General features: G+C 36.7%; 2 protein-coding genes across 2 annotated transcripts in view; one reads left to right on the top strand and one right to left on the bottom strand.

Annotated features, from left to right (window-relative positions):
* Positions 1 to 13,339, top strand: part of LOC110456881 (midasin-like) — a 91,461-nt gene extending 78,122 nt beyond the window's left edge. Inside the window, exons 85-102 of the mRNA XM_021507911.1 lie at positions 458 to 736; positions 978 to 1,157; positions 1,585 to 1,720; positions 1,911 to 2,095; positions 2,798 to 2,881; positions 3,625 to 3,780; positions 4,442 to 4,543; positions 4,983 to 5,081; positions 5,478 to 5,681; positions 5,912 to 6,115; positions 6,915 to 6,998; positions 8,249 to 8,364; positions 8,686 to 8,860; positions 9,309 to 9,382; positions 10,030 to 10,144; positions 10,758 to 10,970; positions 11,919 to 11,966; positions 12,801 to 13,339. Of these exons, the coding sequence (XP_021363586.1) occupies positions 458 to 736; positions 978 to 1,157; positions 1,585 to 1,720; positions 1,911 to 2,095; positions 2,798 to 2,881; positions 3,625 to 3,780; positions 4,442 to 4,543; positions 4,983 to 5,081; positions 5,478 to 5,681; positions 5,912 to 6,115; positions 6,915 to 6,998; positions 8,249 to 8,364; positions 8,686 to 8,860; positions 9,309 to 9,382; positions 10,030 to 10,144; positions 10,758 to 10,970; positions 11,919 to 11,966; positions 12,801 to 12,932 (2,586 nt within the window). The 3' untranslated portion in view covers positions 12,933 to 13,339. The remainder of the gene's footprint in view (positions 1 to 457; positions 737 to 977; positions 1,158 to 1,584; positions 1,721 to 1,910; positions 2,096 to 2,797; positions 2,882 to 3,624; positions 3,781 to 4,441; positions 4,544 to 4,982; positions 5,082 to 5,477; positions 5,682 to 5,911; positions 6,116 to 6,914; positions 6,999 to 8,248; positions 8,365 to 8,685; positions 8,861 to 9,308; positions 9,383 to 10,029; positions 10,145 to 10,757; positions 10,971 to 11,918; positions 11,967 to 12,800) is intronic.
* Positions 13,340 to 15,402: 2,063 nt separating this feature from the next.
* LOC110456880 (PAX3- and PAX7-binding protein 1-like) overlaps positions 15,403 to 21,537 on the bottom strand; it is a 28,092-nt gene continuing 21,957 nt past the window's right edge. Inside the window, exons 13-19 of the mRNA XM_021507910.1 lie at positions 20,690 to 20,840; positions 20,378 to 20,496; positions 19,658 to 19,734; positions 19,281 to 19,347; positions 18,677 to 18,823; positions 17,556 to 17,710; positions 15,403 to 17,217 (exon numbers count right to left, since the gene is read on the bottom strand). Coding sequence (XP_021363585.1) covers positions 17,142 to 17,217; positions 17,556 to 17,710; positions 18,677 to 18,823; positions 19,281 to 19,347; positions 19,658 to 19,734; positions 20,378 to 20,496; positions 20,690 to 20,840 — 792 coding nt within the window. The 3' untranslated portion in view covers positions 15,403 to 17,141. The remainder of the gene's footprint in view (positions 17,218 to 17,555; positions 17,711 to 18,676; positions 18,824 to 19,280; positions 19,348 to 19,657; positions 19,735 to 20,377; positions 20,497 to 20,689; positions 20,841 to 21,537) is intronic.

The following is a 21,537-nucleotide window of genomic DNA, read 5'->3' as shown; positions in this document are numbered from 1 at the left end:
GTGGGGGGGGTTACTCTATACCAACAATGGGGGAGGGGCCAAGGATGTCAATGACCAGATAGAGATAGTGGACCAGTTATGTTTGCTTCTCTACACACTGTCAATGGGGGAGGGGGAGGAAGTCGGTTTGCACAGTGGACTGGGTACTTGGCTTTCACTAAAATGTCCTGGGTTTGACTATCTGACAAGGTGTTGGGTATTGGGTCATCAGTCCGACCCCATGAGTTTTCTCTAAGTACTCTAGGTGTCCTCCTACATTAAAACCATCTTCGTTCTTCTATCCAGGCCAACAAGAATGATTGATATAAGCAAAAAAGACTTGTTTCATTTTTTTTGTTAAGTAAATAAAATTTATATAGGAGGTCAAAGATGATTGTCACCTAATGTATTTAGCTTTGGGTATCGGACAAGTTTTCTATAAATTGCTAAGGGTACAAATCAAACTTTCTTACTTTAGTTGGAGGACACAAGACAACAAAATGAGAAGAAAGAACCTCAGGACCACCCAGATGTGGCCTCAGAGGAGAATGCTATTGAGATGTCTGAGGACTTTGATGCAAATGCCCAGGATCTGGAGGATGTGGACAAGAAAAGTGATGATGGGGAAGACGAGGATGATGATGATGAAGACAAACTGGATAAACAGATGGGAGAAGTAGATGAGCAAGACGCTGACAAATTAGACGAGCAGATGTGGGGTAGTGATGACGACCAGGAGGAAGATGAAAATAGAAAGGTAGGGAAATATTCTGTTAGTGACTCGCTGGTCAGGTTCATTTTTAATATCAATTAATCTGTATTATTTTTTTTATTTTTTTTAATGGCTATTAGCTATATATTACAACAGACCTCCACACTAATATCAGGTTAACTGCATTCACAGAGAATAAGCATGTGCTATCTTCAGTATCAGATGAAGTTATACTTATGTGTATTATTGCTCATTTAGTGACATTCGACAACTTTGTATATTCTAGGACAAAGAGGAGGAGTCTGGGCCAGGGGCAGGACAGGAAGCAGAAAGCCAGCTGGTGGCAAAAGATGAAAATACTGATAAAGATGATGGAGAGGACACAAAGGATCAGGAAAAGAAGGATGAGGATCAGACAGAGGAAAACAAAGATATCCAGCCTCACCAGCAACAAGAGATGGATGAGGTAAGGGGAGATAACAGTGTTGCTTGAGTAAGAAGTAAATATATAATAAACAAAACAGACAAAAAGGAATACACTAGTTAAGGGGAGATAACTTTGTGTATGTTGTGTAAGAAAGAGTAAATATTATCTTGCCTTGAACAGGAGATAGATTAGGCAAAGTGAGATGACTGAAAGAAAGAAAGAAAGAATATATTTTCTCACTAACCTCAGAAAATCTGTACATGTAAGAGGAAATACTCTATTTTCCTTGATTATGGAAGAGTAAATATATTATGCTTAAACTCAAAAACAACAGGAAACATCTAACTAGTGAAGCCAAACGATAACTGGCTATTTGAACTTTGAAAGAAAGGGTAGACAACTCTGTTAAACCTTAACATTGATGAACCTATCATTCATCTATAACAAAATGTGTTTCTCTTACCAGTCTGAGTATGATGATGATCGTATAGACCCTCACCATGGTAACAAGGAACAAGAAGAACAACCAGAGGCAATGGATCTCCCCGAGGACCTCAATCTGGACGATAATGAGGAGGAGGAGAAGGCCACTGATGGACCAGGTAATCAGGTTTTAAAGAGGGTGAAGGTTTTAAAATAGCCAATGGACCCGGCAATTAGTTTTAACTGTTTAAATCTTCTCAACAGTCACTTGCTTAAAATTTTGAAATTAAGTTTGAAATATATGAATACTTTATTTGTTGAACAAATGCATAAAATCTCACCTACTATGTGCACCTCTTGAATTTGAAGATGATGATACCTCAAAACCTGAAGAAGGAAAAGAGGAAAATGAAGTTAAAGAGGAGATAACTCCTGGAGAGGAGGAGGACATGGAGGACAAGGATAAACAAGAAAATCCTGATGATGGTTCAGCAGAGGATAAGGAGGAGAAAGAGGAAGAAGGGTTTGAGGAATCTGAAACCCAAGATAAAAAGGTAGGAAGCATTGTAACCTTTTGTCATATTGAATGTATTTTACCATGTTACCTGTCAGACAGTATTAAAAATAAAAATGATTGTATATTATGATATTATAGATACCATATTCTAAGAAGAAGAAAATCATGACCTATGTTTTAATCCTAACATCAGATATGTCTGCCTTCTAAACCTTGGTAAATTTAGCGCATGGTTGCATCTGGATGCAAGTAATATGTGTGTATGTTAGAAATTGAACAGGAAAAGTTTTTTGTGAAATGTTCTTTAGCATTTACCATGATGTTCTGTAGAATGAAAATTAAATGAGGAAAATGTGCATCAGAAAAACATTGTACAATGAAACCTGTTTTAGCCAATCCCTGTGTAATCTGGCATCCTATCCAATGTGACAAATAATCTGAGCATCACAGGGTGTTGGATTAGACAGATTTCACTGAACAGGAAATAAACAGATTGGTAATAAATGATATTGGAATAGATCCAATTATTCATGTTTATCAGTTTTGATATTTAGATTCAGTCAAAAATGAAAATTGAAAATCATACATATTTTAGGTAGATCAGATGTGCATTTTCATAATGAAAAATCTTTTACTCTAGTGATTATAGAAAGTGTGTTATAGAAAAAGTCCTTTGCTTGTGAAGGTTTGAATTATTGTTGATTAAAACTGTAGTAAAACTTGTGACCTTCTGTTTAAGGATATGACAGAGGGTCAACAGGACTCTTCCGAGGAGCAGAAGGACGAAGAGGGACAGGACGATACTCCAGGATTTTCTGCTCAGGTAGTTTCATCAGAGATTTTACTTGCCTTAACAATACCTTGAATGTTCACTTATTTCACCAAAGCAATATATTTCTCCTCGGAAAGAAAAGGTGTGAAAAATGTGGCCAAGGAATTGCAACCGTGGGGATTTTTATTGTGAATCAAAAATGTGACAGCTGATCATAAAGGTAATTGTTTTTGGAAATGGGCGAAAAAACTTTTTTCGCCCATTTCCAAAAACAACGACCTTTATGATCAGCTTTGCTTACTGTGCCCAGTTTCTTAAATATCAGAAATATAATTAACCTTGCAGAAACTAATTGACACATAACTTTTCTTGCAATCTTAACTCTTTCAACCCTATTTAACTTTAGAAGACTCTACCATGCATTGATCTGGATGAGTCCATTATGGTCTACAGTGGTGAAAGGGTCGAACATTCTTTGTACTATGTCGGTACACCAAATTTATGAAACCTTGACAATATTGTCTTTTAAAGTTTATGGTATTAATATGTAACTAGGGACATTACATCTAATTATTCCCATGATGTCATAGTACTCTTTCTGCCTGCAACCTGTCATACCCTAGGAGGTGACAGAGAAAACTTGAACAGGTAAAAGGGGATACAATTTTAGTCAAAGGGTGGAAGGAGATGGACTAGACCATTGACTTATCCAGTGTTGTAGGTTAGACTACCTTTATACACTAGCCAGTGAAGTACACTAGATCATTGTGTGATATTGGTTGTTTTTGCTTAAGGATGATAAGACAGAGGAGAGAGAAGAGGAGGAGATGGAAGAGAATGATCCGTCACCTAACGAGTATCAGGGACAGTCATCGCATGGGGTGGACGACGTAGAACAGAGTGAGCAGGCCCAGAGTCAGGCCGGGGAAAGTCAGAACGACCAACAACAGGTAAATAGGCCGGGGAAGGTCAGAATGACCAACATCAGGTAAATAGGCCGGAAGAAGTCAGAATGACCAACATCAGGTTAATAGGCTGGGGAAAGTCAGAACGACCAGCAACAGGTAAATAGGCCGGGGAAAGTCAGAACGACCAACAACTGGTAAATAGGCCGGGGAAAGTCAGAACGACCAACAACAGGTAAATAGGCCGGGGAAAGTCAGATCGACCAACAACAGGCAAATAGGTCGGGGAAAGTCAGAATGACCAGCAACAGGTAAATAGGCCGGGGAAGGTCAGAATGACCCGCAACAGGTAAATAGACCGGGGAAAGTCAGAACGACCAGCAACAGGTAAATAGGCCGGGGAAAGTCAAAATCGACCAGCAACAGGTAAATAGGCCGGGGAAAGTCAGAATGACCAGCAACAGGTAAATAGGCCGGGGAAAGTCAGAACGACCAACAACAGGTAAATAGGCTGGGAAGAGTTATATTTACAAACTACCAGTAAATAGGTCAATGAGAAATATAATGACCAAAAGCAGGTTAATATTAATAATGTTTATCCATATTCCAAATCAAGTAGAGACGGTTCAAGAATTTCATTTTTTTTTTTTTTTTAAACATTTTTTTAACCTGTTTGATCCAAGATTATTACTGTCTATTTTTTCAGACTGATAATGTTGGCACCACATCTACAGAACAACTTGAAGGTCATGAAGGTGAAAGTTCATCAAAGGTCACTCATGGAGCAGCCCAGCAGGACAACAAAAGGGTAAAAATCTACCTGTTGTTTGGAAAGCTAGCTGTTTTAACAAGGCTACAGGTTTCATTTGTATCAACTAAGATATAAATAGTTTACAACACTAGACAAGATCACCTATTTTAGTAATCTGACCTCAAGGGTGATGCCATATTTAAAAGTAAAAGGTCAAATAATTGTTTTTTTGGTACAGATTAAGCCTTTACCAAAGTGGTTATTGAATGAAGGTATTTTTAAATTATGGTGTTCTGTATGTCACTTTCAGGAACCTTATCAGACAAGATCACAATGTAGGTCAAGGTCACAATCAGAACCTTCATCTCAATGGCAAGGTCAAAAAGTCTCTGTATGCTGTATGCTATAGAAAGGGGAGAAAGGGGGCATTTACTTTAAATGATCTTATGATGTTTAAAGACATTGCTGTTACCAGTTTTTACCCTTCCTTTGCCAGCCACTGAAGAGGAAGCCAGGCCAATCAGATTCAGATCGCAGTCTTGGATCCAGAGACAACAAATATAAGAAGCTAAAAACTGTTGAAGACACAGCACAGGTCAGTATATGATTATCTAAAACTTCAGTATAATATTATAGAACTTGACCAACATTTCCACCATGCCAAATATTTGCCCTTTGACCTTTTGAAACATTTACCCTTTCATCCAAAAGCAGAAATTGTATGTTTTGCGATAGAGTTTATGACATGAACAAAATTGTTTGGTCTATCAACGATTACAAGCTCACAATTCAACTTAAAGAACCTTCAAATGTTTAATTTTGTGTGATCTGTTTTTCATAAACTTCAGGTGTAGTGACCATGGAACATAGTGCTTCAATGAGGATGGATGAATTTACTTATACAATGTAGTGTATTTTCCGAGGAAATAAGAATATCCCAAAAAATCTTTTACAGTGTAACATACTCTGGATTGTAAAATTTTTCTTGTAGGAGGAGGAGGATAAGGAGGAGCGAGAGACAGAATCTGACCTCTACCAACACATCAAGGACTCCAAGTCACATGATACACAGACTCTGGACACAGCTACAGATGATCAGCAGCAGCAGCAGGCACTGCCTAATATGGAGGAGGAGGAGGAGGAGGCCCCGCAACAGGATGAGGATGTGGATATGCAGGAGGAGGAGACCAATCAGGTATTGTGAAACAAATCAGGAGACCAATCAGGTATTGTTTAACATATCAGAAGACCAATCATATATTGTGTAACAAATCAGGAGATTTTGCAAATAATAGGAGTACTGATCATGTAGGGTAACATAGTATTGAAGAGTAAAACCAAAGGAATATAAGGGGAACCATCATAGACGATAGAACTTCTACCTTGTAGTGGATAGTTACAGTTTCTGTGATATTTATGCTTCAGACAGAGGAAAAGGCTGCTACCAAGATGTCTGCCAAGCTCACTGGTAAGAAGGAGGAGTCCTCAAAAGGAGTGGATGAAGAGGCTGTCATGGAAACAGATGACAATGTCAAGCATGAAATAGATGGAGAGGTTGTTACGACAGCCATGGTAGCTCGAGGACCTGACTCCACAATCCACACTGCTGACCACCAGTTACACATACCGGTAAAAAATACCACATGTTATTACAAACCAGCACTTAACAAACTTGCTGTACAATGTTTGGCCCCCAACCCAGAAGACAGTTAGAATAAAGGCCTTGTTTCAAAACTATAGATAAGGTCTGTTATATAATGCAGGGCAATTATGTTTTTATTTCCTGAATGCAAATTATTTAGTAAAACTGTAATCTTCAATTATTACAACATTGTCATAGTATATTCCATGCTAAAAACTGAGACATTGATTGAATAACCACATGAAAATCATAAAATGACAGTGTCTACACAGGTGGGCACCGTCACTTATGCATAGTGACACCACCAGGGGTGTCATGTAGCTCTCGGCACATATTGTGACATAGGCAGTTTCCACAATTCTGTTAAATATTTCACCAGGCTATACACCATATTGGCAATTTAGTTCCATTTTAAGTTATGTGGTGCACTAAACCCATTATTGTTTACTTCTATGGGTATAATGGTCTCATAACATTACCCTAGGAACATTATGAGACACTCAACATTATTATACCTTATCTATATTTAACAGTGTGTCTGATTGGATAATATTCATCACAGGATGGAAAAATAAAACATGTGACTTTCACTCGGGTTTCGTCCTCATGAAACATGATTAATCTTGAGGAAACAAAAAACCATATTTCCCCACACAAAGGCAATAAATGTATGATATTGTGTGTAGGGTACAGTTTAGATGACCCTGCCTCTGATGTCAAATCAACGATGTTGTCACTATCTTCGTTATAATTTAAGTGTTTGATTTGCTGGGCTCTTGGTTTCAGACGCAAGATTTTGACATTGAAAAGCTACGATCAGAACTTGAGGAACAGCTGGTCACCTGGTTTGATGCCTGTTCTCTACAAAATGTAAGTTTACTATTGTCAATTGAAATTTATTAGTCCCCCACTGGTTCGGGGGAGGGGGGGGGGCTATAGGTTTGCACTCTGTCCGTCTATCCATCGAAGAAGTTTGTCTGGGACATATCTTCTATACTATTTCACCTGGAGAAACCAGGTTTGGTGTACAAGGCTAAATTGGGATGGCAGAGTGCAGTGTGCAAGAATTAGGTCACTATGACCTCACTGTGTCCTATGCTTTGACCTTTGACCTTACCTTTTGAAAAAGTTTGTCCTGGGCATATCTTCTATACTATTTCACTTGGAGTAACCAGTTTTGGTGTACAAGGACATCTTGCAATGGCAGAGTGCAGAATGCAAGAATTAGGTCACTGTGACCTATGACTTGACCCTTGACCTTTACTTTTGAAAAAAGTTTGTCCGGGGCATATCTTCTATACTATTTAACCTGGAGAAACCAGATTTGGTGTACAAGGATATCTTGGGAATGGCAGAGTGCAATGAGTATGTATCAAGACACTTTCCTAACAGAAGGTACATCCTAACTTAAGTGTACTGTTTGTTGAATATAGAAATCATTGCGGGTGGGGGGACTATGGATTGCCTTGCAATACTTTGTCTTGTTTTACAACAATTATGAAAAGAAGTTTTATCAATAACTCTTGTTTAGCAGAGCGAACGTGCACGTGTACATGGGATCTTAATATGAGAGGAATCTGGGACAAACAATGTGTGGTCGCATGTGACTAGCACATTTTGAAATCTGAATGGGGAATCCAACTCCTACCATCCTGGTCACAGTACTTTTCTTGTGTCTGTTTACTATAGAATGTAACTTTACTATCAGAACTCATGGACCAGTGGGTTACCTGAATGATCCATGTTCATTACAGAATATAAGATCTCTATTATATATTTTTCTTCCCTCTTTCTAAATCTTAAGTCTTAGCCATGTTAGTGTTTCTTTTGACCCTAGCCTATTGATAAAAGTTTATAAAAGTTCATTTTCCCACCATTTGATTAATCTTCATTTACCTTATTTTCTTGATTGGTTATTCAGAATTTATTAAATGAAATGTGAGAAAATGATGTCAACAGGGTTTTCATTACTAATTTTTGCTCCACCAGCATGTACTTACTACATATGTGTATCTAGTGCTGTGTGATTCCTATTAGCCTAGATTTATTAACTTGTCATACAGATCAATAATATTGTTCATGCTAGGCAGTATGTAATCTGAACAAATTGTTTGTTGTAGGAGAGTGTAGCAGCAGAGGCCTGGCATAAATACGAAGCATTGACAACCAGTCTGTCACAGGAACTGTGTGAGCAGCTACGACTGGTACTGGAGCCATCCCAGGCCACCAAACTCAAGTAGGTGTCCCCTCCCAGGCCAACAAACTCAAGTATGTATCCCCTCCCAGGCCACAAAACTCAAGTTTGTATCCCCTCCCAGGCCACCAAACTCAAGTGTGTATCCCCTCCCAGGCCACAAAACTCAAGTCTGTATCCCCTCGAATGACACAAAACTCAAGTATGTATCCCCTTCCAGACCACAAAACTCCAGCATGAACCCCTTCTCAGCCTACAAACCCTAAGCATCTGGTATGTTATTCTTCTTGGGCCACACATCTTTTAGAGTCCATTACTAATTGTATAAACTTTGACATGTATTCATAAATTTCCTGTTTCCAGAGGTGACTACAGAACTGGAAAGAGGCTCAATATGAGGAAGGTTATTCCTTACATTGCCAGTCAGTTCCGCAAAGATAAAATCTGGCTTCGTCGTACCAAGCCAAGCAAACGACAGTACCAGATCATGTTGGCTATCGACGATTCCTCCAGCATGGTGGACAACCACTCCAAGCAGGTACACAGTATACATTAACCATGCTTGCCAAGTCTCCCTATTTTGGAGGGAAACTCCCGATTTTGGACTCTAAATTGAGCATTTTCAACCACTGAATTTGCTTAACTGTTCCTGTTTTCTAAGATCTGATGGTTTCATATGAAAGAACAGCTCCAAAGATGCCATTTAAAAGTTATTTTCTTCCTTAGGGTGTATATACACATTTTATTTACGATTTTAGTTCTGAGCTCGCATATTTTCCCTCATGAAAATTTTAAAACGTTTGCAAGTATGATTCACTTAAACTTTCAAGGTGCTTGAAATAAACTTATTTATGTACTGTGTATTGTTATTTTTTTAAATAAAGACAAAATTAACGTAACTCGGCAAAATCTAAGCAAGCAAAGTATTTTTTCAATCACTCAAAAATTTATTTTCATTTGACTATAATCAAATTGTTCCCTTTCAGCTTGCGTATGAATCACTAGCATTGATAGCCAATGCCTTGACCTTGCTGGAATCGGGAGATCTAGGAATTTGCAGGTGAGACAGCAAAGATGGTTCTTTTGTTTATCACTGTACACTGGGACCCAATATATTATGTTGTTTACTAATATTTGCTGTAATGATAAATTCACCCTCATTACATAGGGTGAAACAGGCGGAAAATAACTCCAGTGTACAGTAGTTCTGTATACAGAGAAAAACCTGGAATCCTATCTTTACTGTCACAATCATTTGGTCGGGTATAAAAGTGTGTCAATAAACCTGATTTTATCAATATCAAAGAGGACTGAATCATTTTGTCAGTTAACTCATTCAACCCTGAAATTTCATGATGAGCTAACCTAACCTTTGAATTGGAAGAGTTCAAATGTGTCTTCAGGGGTGAATGAGTTAAGCCAGATTTAAAAGCAAAACTTTGGATGGAGGTGGGGGCATGAAATCGTGTAAGATATAATAGGAAGTCCTTTCTGCAGGGGTATATCAAGGTTTCACTATACTGTTGATGAAAAGAGGATTGGTGCTTGTAAGAATCAGTGTGATTATTATTCTAATCAATTTCATTTATAGACAGAAAAGAGATTGGGCATCACTATTTAAGTCAGTGTTATGATCTTCATATCTTCTGTATACTGCTGAGAAAAGATGCGTTACATTGTTTTATAAGAGCCTGTTTGTGTTGTCAGTTTTGGAGAAAGCGTTCGTTTGCTGCATCCTTTCACGGAACAGTTCACTACTCAGTCCGGAGCCCGACTTCTACAGCACTTCACGTTTGAGCAGAAGAAGACCAAGATTGCTCAGGTGACACTCTGACTTCAGTACACTGTATCTGTAAAATGTATTATTATACAAGCAGGCTATTTATTCAGTGTCACCCACAGTGACTTAACAAGCCTCAAAGCAATCACATAATAATGATGAAATGTTTGTGACAAAATTTGGTATACAACATAGATAAATAAATGATGTTTCCATTCCTTTACTTTTATTTAGAAAATTGTATGTAATTGAACATTCAGCAAGTTTGAAATCATTTATGGCAATGATTTTTCTATGCATGTTAAAACTGAATAAATTATAGAGATTAAATATGGGTTATTCCAAAATTAACTGTAGGGGAGGAGTTGGAGGCTTTTAACTCTGCCACCTATGATATATTAACTCATTCACCACTGAAGACACATTTGAACTCTTCCAATTCAAAGGTTGGAATAGTTCATTATATATATAAATTTTCAGGGGTGAATGAGTTAATACAGGTGCCTCCTACCTCTCCCATATAATAAATTATGGAATAGCCCTAACAGGAGATGTCCTCTGTGAGCTTTGTGGTACCGAAATCAAATAACTTAATGTTTCTTACAAAACAGAATGGTCACAAAATAACCCGGTGTTATACTGTTTATATCTACAGCTTCTCAAGCAGATGACCAGTCTGATGGTGGATGCACGGTCCAGACAGCAGGGGACCCTGAGTAATCCCGACACCTCCCAACTACTACTGATTGTTTCCGACGGACGAGGGTTGTTTGTAGAGGGCATGGAGACCGTGAAGGCTGCTGTGAGACAGGCTAGAGAGGCCAGACTATTCCTCGTCTTTGTTATCATCGACAACCCAGAAAACAAGGTAGACACATCAAAGATAAACTCGCAACACTAGAATCCAAAAGTTTGGCAAACAACCCCATAAACAGAAAATTACCAGTAAATAAGACAAGAAGTCCTGATTATTTCAACATCCCAGATAACACATTACATTAACAGTGTATATCATCTTTGGTATCATCGACAGTCCAGAAATAAGGTAGACAGAGCAAAGATAAGCTGTAACTGCTAGAATTGAACATAATCAGTAATGATGATAAGATGTTTTGGTAATTTCAATATCACAGATTACACTTCAAATTTTCAGTGTTTATCGATGGAATGGAGGGGATGTATTTAGCTAAAAGTGTAAACATCGATGAGTGAAAGTAATTACAGCTTCTATACAATCAACTGCAGTTTGTTCAATATACAAATAAACAGGACAATTCTATTTAAGAATTTGAAATTATTGGCAACATTTCAAACTTTTTATAGTTAATTGTTTAAGATTATTAGCGACAGATAGTGAGTTCATCACTCCAATCGGCCAGAGTAAGCAAAATGATTGTTTCCAAAAGTGTACACTGTAAAGGGTTTTCCAAAAGAAAATGTTCTGAAAAAATGTTTAAGCCTACAGCATTCTCGAAGGTGTATATTCCATCAGTTTGTCAACCTAGGCATGACTCTTGAATACTTATATACTAGAAACCCAGCAGTTATCAACCATAGAACTTGAGGATAACTACACTTATGAATTAAATATATAGGTCACTGTGATTGTTTCCACCTCACTGACTGATTTAAGTTTGTGTTTGGCTCCATTTTCTCTGGTTATACTTTGTGTTCAGATCCTGTCCCATCATGTCGGCAGCAGGGGCATGTTTTACACAAATTTTCCTTTTTTAAAACACAAAACACCAAGGAGTGGGCCTTGTACATTATACTACAGTATGTAATGTTTGATTCTGGACTATCCACTTCATTTCAGGATTCTATATTGGACATTCGAGTACCCGTGTTCAAGGAACCCGGACAGGTAAGCTATTGTAAATGATCCTATATGTGTTTTAATTGATTGACAGCTGATGAAGAGGTATTTCATCTTCATAAGCCTGGGCCATACATGTATTTTAGTATTCAGAATCATATATCTATTTGTACAGAACTTAATGACACTATAATTGAAATTTTCATGTTCTATTTTTTAGCTAAATTGGCACAAAGTTCTGTGATCTTTCAGAATGGTGCAACATTCATCATCAATCTATGAAATAATTCTTTGAACAACTTCTTGAAAACTGAAAACCCATGATTCTGATATTTTGACAATATCTACAAGTGCTATAAAATTTCCTGATAAATAACCTTGACCTTCATTCAAGGTCAAAGGGGTCAAATGTTTTGATAAGCCTCAAGCCATGACACTTTGGTATGTTATGTAGACCAGCAGTTTAAATCTTTTTGGAACATGTTTTCGAGGTCAAAGATCAATTCTAAGCATTGTCTGCACAGGCTATAATGTGTAGGAAGCTTTACAGTAAACATTTTCTTAGTCAGACAAGTCTCTGGGTTGTGATATTTAGGCAATGTGTATCTGGGATTGAATGCTGTAGTTTTATCATACCTATGTTCTTGACCTACTTTCAAGGTCAAAACGGGTCAAATATGTAATATTTTCAAACAACTGTGATCTAGCCCCACCTCTGGGGAATCACTTCCAGAATCATAACATGGTAAAATTGTGCTGCCCATATACAAAACTGTTGTAGTTTCCTGAAAATTTAAAATTCATATAATATTGAGAAACACCACTTACTTCGTTTGTCTTACATGTATATGCTATGAACCAGTTTTCTTCTCTTTGCTGCAGATGCCCGAGATCAAGTCTTACATGGACCACTTTCCTTTCCCGTTCTACATCATTCTGCGTGATATCAACTCCATGCCTAGTGTTTTGTGTGACGCCCTCAGACAGTGGTTCGAGCTTGTTACTTCTGTATAATGCCTTCAGTATTTATACTTCTAGTGATTGAACTTGTTACTTCCATGTGATGCCCTCAGACAGTGGTCCGAGATTGTTACTTCTGCTAGAAATCCTCAGTGGTATGAGAAGGTACTTCCATGCGACTCCCATGTGATACCTTCAGACAATGACTCAAACTGGTGTTTTCAGCAAATGATCATCAGACCTGGACACCCAAAATAGACAATAGGTAGCTAGTCATATCTAAGAATTAGCCAATCAGATGAACGATTTTAAGATTATTATAAATGCCTCACAATCAGTTGATGATATTGTATGTTTAGGAATGTGGCGCTTTACCTTGGTAAATGACTTGTTGGATATATTTATATTTTATCACATACCTGTTGAATCTTGTTATAGTAATACAAGCAATTTTCAGACCATGAAATACTACGTTAGAATGTTGTATTTACCTACTAGCCGGAACTACTTTTTATGGGAATCCCCTTGTCATGGCGAACTGAAAAGTTCCTGATATTTGCAAAAAATATCAAAGTTTATAAAATCTTTGTATTGATCTCTACCAAATAGGGAAGGTATATGATGTGGTCTTGCATATTTATTAGATAATTCAGCTGCTATGCTGTGTTTTAACACCAACACAACTTTTTTAGATATTTGTAATTCATCCAGTTGTTCTGTCATACAGATCAGAGCAGTCGTAAAACTAGCGGTGTTTTCCTAAGATTTTGCAGCCTAAATATGTATATATTCACTGAATGAAATTAATCATTTGTTAGGGGATAAATGAATTTACATGTTCTATACATTGCGTAAGATTTGACATGTCCAAAGGCTAAAAAGGTAGATGTTGACATGCTGTTGAAAATATCTGTTGGACAATTAAATTGTTGCCCTCGGAGAATGTTCACAACTATGATTGTTTATATTCCAAAGTTTACCTGGGATAAATATATGTGGAATACAAGTGAAGTGTTGAGTGTTTGAAAAATGGAGTGTCAGATGTACGATATACGTGTTCTAATTTTAGCGACTTTCGCACTACGTCTCGTCTAATTCATATCCACCACGAAAATTAGACCATACAGCATCGGTTATCTATGCAATAAAATGCTGGATATCACTGCCATCGTTTTGTTAAAATTTGATTACACTAGAATAAGTACGCTTACAGTAATGGTCATGTCCATGTGTGAATGATGAAGGATTGTCGGCGTATGCTCTAGTGCTAAATTAAGTGATATATGCCACTCTTTGTTTGGTTAAGAAATAAAATATTGTTTTATCATTTGCCGATTGTTTATTTTTTTGTACAATTATGTTGTTGATGCTCTCAATACCTTCTCTAGGCTTTATTAATGATTTACTCTTGAAAATCCATGTAGAAAAATTTGTGACTTGTACAACAAATAATTCATGCATTCTCAAGTTGTACAACGTTTTTAAGCAATGCAAAGGGGTAATTTTGCCCCATTTTCAAAGAACATTACTTGGTATTGGTCAACTTCCTATTTAAACGACTTATTCCTGAGAACCATTAGGTGTAGGGTTATGATATTTGACAAGAAGCTTCCTGAGATTAGTGCTAACAAATTTGGCAGGGAAAAATAAGACTGAACTTTTTCAAGGTCACTGGGATCAAATATGTTAAAACTTAAAACAACTTCTGGAGAAGAACCAAAATGTTAAGAGACATCTTAGGCCAGTAACTTGCTTTTGTGGAGTGTGCTACAAAATTTGCAAACAGAAATGACCTTGACCCATATTCAAGGTCATGGTGTCAAATTTGTTAAAACACTCAAATTATTTCTTCTGGAGAACAAAAATATTCACCAGTACAAGGTCACTTCATCCCTAACTTACTGGAATGAAGTGCTACAAAGTTTGCAAAGAGATATAACAATGGCCTTTATTCCAAGGTCACAAAGGTCAAATGTTTTAAAATTAGGCCTATGGTTGTCTTTGGCCAGTAGCTTGCTGCCACAGAATGCTACACTGTATGCAGACAAAATTGATCTTGACCTATGTTCAAGGTAAAAGGGCTAAAATACTCCAAGGTTTTCTTCTTGGAACCAAAACCTACAGTCGTGATATTTGGACAGAAACTTGTGTTAGCATGGAGTGAAATAAATTTTGCAAACATATGACCTTGGCCTGTATTACCAAAAGGTTACAGGTGTCAAATATTTAAAGAACTTCATCTGAATGACTAGAATCAAGGTGGTAAAAGATTTAACATATCACGGACGTCAAAGTACTGCAACCAAAATTTTACCAAAATATTTACACTTTGCCAATTAGTTTTGCTCTTTACATTATATTTCTTCTAATATTTGCAGACATACTAAATTCAATCTCGCTACAAAAGCCAAAAGTAAAACTTTGTAACATTTCACAGTAAACAGCAAGTCATTGAAAGTGAATTGGTAAACCTTTTTACAGACATCATTAGTATAACAAAGACACAACGAAAATGTATGTTTTTTTCTTTAATAGTTCCAGAATGTATCTAGAACATATCAACATGATTTATACATGCAAAGTATTTCAATATTAATATAATTACTGTACAGCGGAATTTGCTTACATGATGATTTATTTATTCAATAACAAGAATTTGCAATACATCTGGCTAGATTCAATGATTTCTAGGGTCCTTCTTTTACACATCCCGTTCCAATGAAATGGTTATCAAGATTCAAACCAAAGCTTAATAATGTTGTGAACTGTGCACACTTAATGATTATCACCTAGAGGTGCAATGGAATAGTTATCCAGATGGATCGATGAATATGAAATTTTGCGACTGTCTTGTGGGTGTATTTGTAGAGAATGTCCTTAATGACATACTCTATCAAGTCACTTTGGGGTGTAGAGAACATCCTTCACCAGATATTCACTTTAGGATGGCGAGAGAATTCTTCACATAATGCACTCTAGTTCATCACTTTGGGGTTTGTAGAGATTGTTCATCAGATGCATTCCAGCTTGCCACTCTGGGGTGTAGATTGTACTTCATGAGATATGTAACTGTCAGTTTGGAGTATGGAAAGCTTCCTTTTCACCCTAGCACATCACTGTGTGTCAGATGGTTCCTTTATGACATATCCTTGAGTCCCTCACTTCAGGATGTAGAGAATCTTTTATGAGATACAACTTAGAATGATATTTTCAAGTGTAGAGATTGTCCTTTATGAGATACTCTAGCCTATCACTTTGGCGAGTAGAGTGTTCTTCATGAGATACACTTTAGCATGTCCCTTTGAGGTGAGGAGCCTCTTTCACAAGATACACTTTAGAGAGTAAAAGAGGGCCCTTCATGAGATATATTCTTTAATGTCACTTTTGAGAGTAGAGAGTGTTCTTCACGAGATAGACTTAAGCATTTTACTTAAAAGTGAAGTGAGCATCTTTCATCAGATACACTCTAGCTCCTCACATTTGATTGTAATTTGTCCGTTGTGAGAATGCTGCAGCATGTCACGAAGGGATGAAGATATAGAGAGCAACTCTCACAAGCTACACTCAAGAACACCATTTTGGAGTGTAGGGAGTGTCTGTAAACAGATGCATTCCAGCACATCACTTTGAGGTGTAGAAAGTCTCCTTCATGAGGTATGGTTTAACATATCACTTTGGGGTATATAGAGCTTGAATTCTTTTATGAGAATGCTCCATCGCGACACTCATGGGTGCAGGTGAATTTCCTTCATGAGATACACTCCGGCATGTTGGGCTACAGAACATCCTAGACAAGGTTACTCTTAACTTGTCAATTTGGGGTATAGAGAGCATTCTTTCTGAGATTCACAATGGCACATCACTTTGGCATGGAGACAGCATATTCATGAGAACACACAAATATGTCACTTTAAGGTGTATGTAGTGAGTGTTCATTAGACGTCTGTTTTATGGTAGAAAGCATACTTCTTTTCATATATGTTCCTGCATGTTTCTTTGCAGTATTAAGAATATTCTTTACAAGATACTCTATCATTTTAATTTATTCTACACAACACAAAAGACCAAGGAAAAATCACTATAAATTTGTCATATTTTGAAGCACTTCTGAATTACAAATCTTGCAGCAATGTTTAATGTAATTCAGTACTTGGTCATCTGTATTATCAGATGTCCCTATATGAGCACATTACAGTTCAGCGAACACAAATGCCGGCCTGGAGACAGTTCCAGTGGTGTTCCTTCTACAATTATGTGTCCCTGTTATGCTTGAAGGCTGAGGGCGTGATTTAGGGCATGAACGTTCACCAGAATCTTGCTGATTTGTTTAATCATGTCTCTGTAAATAAAAAATAAATGCTTTATAGTATAAAACATAATATTTCCTAGAATTTCTTCATTTTCAAAATATTACTGATTTTAAAGGATATGAAATCCATTAAATACTTCCACATGTTTGATTCTGAGGAGAGTTGAAATAGAAAAGTAATAATTTAAGCAATGTTGAAAAAAGATTGCTAGGTCTGTGTAATGTTAAACAGAAAGGTGATATTGAATTTGTCACATTAATCAAAATAACTCTAAAAATTACCTGATAAATAAAACATGTCCCTGTTAAAAAATAAAAGTTACGTAAACCATTACTTTTAAAATGTAACAGTTTATAACCAGATGTACCTGTGGTCTTTCTTGTCCATATCTTTAGCTGCGGCTAGGTCCTTCTCAATGGTTTTAGCAGCAGATACCATGTATTTACAGAGATTCTCCAGCTGGGGTAGAGTCTTCTCCTCGTCCAGACCAGCAAACCACTCCTTGGGGAATGTAGAGACAACCTGAAGACAGAGGATCAGAACAGCATTGTTTAATGATGCTATAACAGGAAGTGGGACTTGTCTAATCAGCACAACATGCTACCAGGACAACCATCAGTTTCAGATTTTGCAATCAGACACTTTGTGTAATGGAACCAAGTTAAGGTCAACTAACAGTTTCAGATTTTGCAGGTCTTCATATCAACCTGATTCTTTGAATAATGGAACTAAGTTAAGGTCTGGGGTATCAATGTTTATAATCACCATCTGAACATGGCACTTCAGCCTTAACAGAATGACATGACTGGTTCTTTATTACCCATCCTCTTCTCCTCTCTGCACCCATGGAATAGGTAATTACAAAATCAAATGCTCAGTGTGCACCACCTTAAGGATGAGACTAGACGACTAGTTTGATCATTTCATGTACAAAAGTGTAACGGTAAATTTAGCCCGAGTTTCTTCTGGCCCTGACACCAGACTAAGACATTCTGACAGTTAGATGTATGGTGTGGGGCCAGAGCACACTGCTATATAAAAACGTGGAATTCTCCCGACACTTTTGAAAAAGCTGTCGGAGAGTTTTGAGGTATGAAGTTTCATGAGATTCTGTGACGAAAGGAAGTCGCTAGAGTGATGACTTTTTTTTTTAAGTAATAGTGACCTTGACCTTGAACATAGAAACCTGAAATGCGAACTTGTTCAAGGCATTGCCGTACAAACACTTGTACGAACTTTCATGCAATTCCGTTGAGGAATGAAGTTACTAGAGTGATGACAAAGAGTGTAACATACATACATATGTACATCTAAAGGGCGAAATCCTATATCCCCAGAAACTTTCGTTGCGAGGGGATAATTAGAATCATCTTGATAATATGACATGAAAATGTTAATATTTCTGTAAAGTTACAAAGACAGAAAATTATAAGTTCCATAATTTATGAGACTCGCAGATATTTCTGTATTTTTATTAATGAGACTCACCGAGTGACATTTCTGTATGGTTTCCTGGTTCAAAACAGAGTTACAGAGTCCCAGGATGACATAACGGTTTAGGAGGCCGTCTAGAGCTAGGTTCTGTAGAATACTGGTCGATATAATAGCATGCCAGCTCATAATGCTGCCCAGCAACTGAAATAATAAAACAGAAATGTTAGCAATAGTCTCAAAATATCTACACATGATTAACTGTAATTGACAATTTTCACTGCAGGCTATTACACTTTAATATGGCTTAGAATGAATTTAAACAGAATTTAATACACAAAATCTTTTATCATGCACTGTATAACATAAAATAACATACTTTCAAGAACATTTTGACACATCTATACAAATAATGTGTTTGCATTTATGCTGTTTCATATCCTTTTGAAGTACAGAATTTCAACAGGTCCCCTACTTTTTCAATATTAAATTCTTTTTGAACTATGCAAAAGTGCCCCATTTTATCTGAAAAGAATCCCAATTATGACACATGCAGCATTAAAATAATGTAATATGCCACCCCTTTATTTTTTTATCATTTTTTAGTACAAAATCATATGATTCCATTTTCTGCTAAAGAACTTAGGAGATGTGTGTCCACCTTAATACAGGTCCAGGACTGCCTGTGGAAGAAAACTGCGGCCCCAGACGATCGATTCTCTATCGCCCTGGAAAATAAAGTTAAGCAACGCTACATTAAACTGTCAGCTAATGGAAGGTTGAACACAGCAAAAGCCATCCATATAAAATTCCTTTCTATTGTTATACCAATTCTCTTCATTTCTGTATCACATCAAATCCATTCTCTACCCAAATGTTTTTGTTTTTAGATAATACTAGATCTCTATCTATTCTCTATCTCTGTATATAGTATACACATCCTCTCCTCAATAAATCGAATTTATACCATAATTTCTGCTTAAATTTTTTATTTCTTTTTCTTAAGAAAAACATTTTAACTGTTAAACTGGAACATACGATTTTGGATAGAGAGGCATGAAGACATCATCGTCCAAAGTTTTCTGTAGTCGTTTTACAACAGCGTGCAGTAGGTTCTGAAAAGTAATAATCATCTGTGAAAAATGTATACAAGTTCGAGTACTAGGCATGTTCGTTGCATGATTTTTGCAGCATTAATTTTGCCCTGCCAAATTTTCGTTATCTAGTCACTTCATTTTCCTGTGTTGAATTCGTGTTTATATGAACATACCATTGCATTTACAGGCAAAAATGTTGGATATAAAATGAACACACAGTTTTCTGCTTCGTGGTAGATTTTGTAATTTCTTAGGTTATTGTTTGTAAAAGTTGTAAAAATATTTTAATAAAATCGTTAGCCTTCACAAAACTTCATCAAAATTATTTTGACATGACAACTGGTTTTTCGTATTTTTAACATGAAAAACATGTTGTCATCTCAAAATATTTTGGAAGTATTTTCAAACTTATCTACCTAATTACGAGTTTTCCAATTATTAAATTTCTCTATATCACATGTACAAGTCTATAAACCACAGCAATCCATAAACAACTGTCATCTATGAAGAATTCTCTCTGCTTTCATTCTTGAGTGTTCCTTTTAAACAGATCTATTCCAGTGTAAGGCAACATAAACACTCAAGACAAGAGGTCATGGGGTTGAATTACACTAAACTACCCAAAACATTCTCACATTTCAAAGTGCATGACAATGTTTACCTGCATGAATTTGTTTGAACTATGAGCACACGGGTAATCTCTGATGATACGCTGGATGGTGTTGACAAGGCGCGAAGTCTGGGTGGTAGATAGAGGGTCCCATACCGTCTCCGCTAATACTGGAACAACAAGAGACACTGGTTACAGCAAAAAGACATACTCTAATCCATTTTATCTCATTGTATATATTTGCACTGCAGAGGTGAATTTTAATCGAAATTAGTAATCCAACCGTTAAATAGAGTATATATTCCTTATCCTTAGATGTTCATATTAAATCAAACTTCAATTTTAAAGTAAACTTATACATACCTGTTATTCGTGGAACTATTATTTTTTCTACAATGGTGGGTAAAAGTTTGACATCGTCATTGTTCGCATCCTGCTCCGTTTCCTCTGGCTGACAGCCATAGAAAACCAACGTCTCGAACCACTGGGTATCTTCAAAGTCCTGACCATGTGCCTGAAACATTTAAATAGGGGCTTTGAAATCTGCATTCTCAGAGAATTCCATATAAATTATATTTTATGCCTTAACAGTGCGATTATTATTTCATTATAGCCCCATTGTATTGTAGCCCCTTTGTCTGTTTTCAATTTTTTTACGACAAAACCAATCCCAAAAGTCAGAACTCTACAGGCTGTACCTCCTTACATATTGAAAGATGGAGCTATGTAATAAATGTAAAAGGATTTATCAACAAAAAACTCAGACCTGGGCAGATCTATGAACAGACTAAGCTTGCCTGTAGGATAAGTTGTCGTTGTAAAGGGGAAAACAATAGTTCAACTGATAAACAATAGATTTCTTAAGTTACAAGTTAACCTAGGCTAAGTGTTGTAGATGATTCTCTTGTAATGAAAATGTTTTGTCATGTTGAGCAGTAAGTTATTCACTATCTAACATTCTGAGCTTTTCCTGTAAGAAATGTAGCCACACATGTGATAACCTATCAACATGAAATATTATAAGGGATTTAGTCCGACAGTTAATTGTAGCAAGAGATGTAATTGTGTTTTTCCTATAAGAAATGTATGGACACATGTGATAACCTATCAACATGAAATATTATAAGGGATTTAGTCTGACAGTTAATTGTAGCAAGAGATGTAATTGTGTTTTTCCTATAAGAAATGTATGGACACATGTGATAACCTAT

This window comes from Mizuhopecten yessoensis, unplaced genomic scaffold, assembly GCF_002113885.1.
Source record: "Mizuhopecten yessoensis strain PY_sf001 unplaced genomic scaffold, ASM211388v2 scaffold8937, whole genome shotgun sequence".
NCBI lineage: Eukaryota > Metazoa > Mollusca > Bivalvia > Pectinida > Pectinidae > Mizuhopecten > Mizuhopecten yessoensis.
This window is presented reverse-complemented; position numbering and strand designations above follow the sequence as displayed.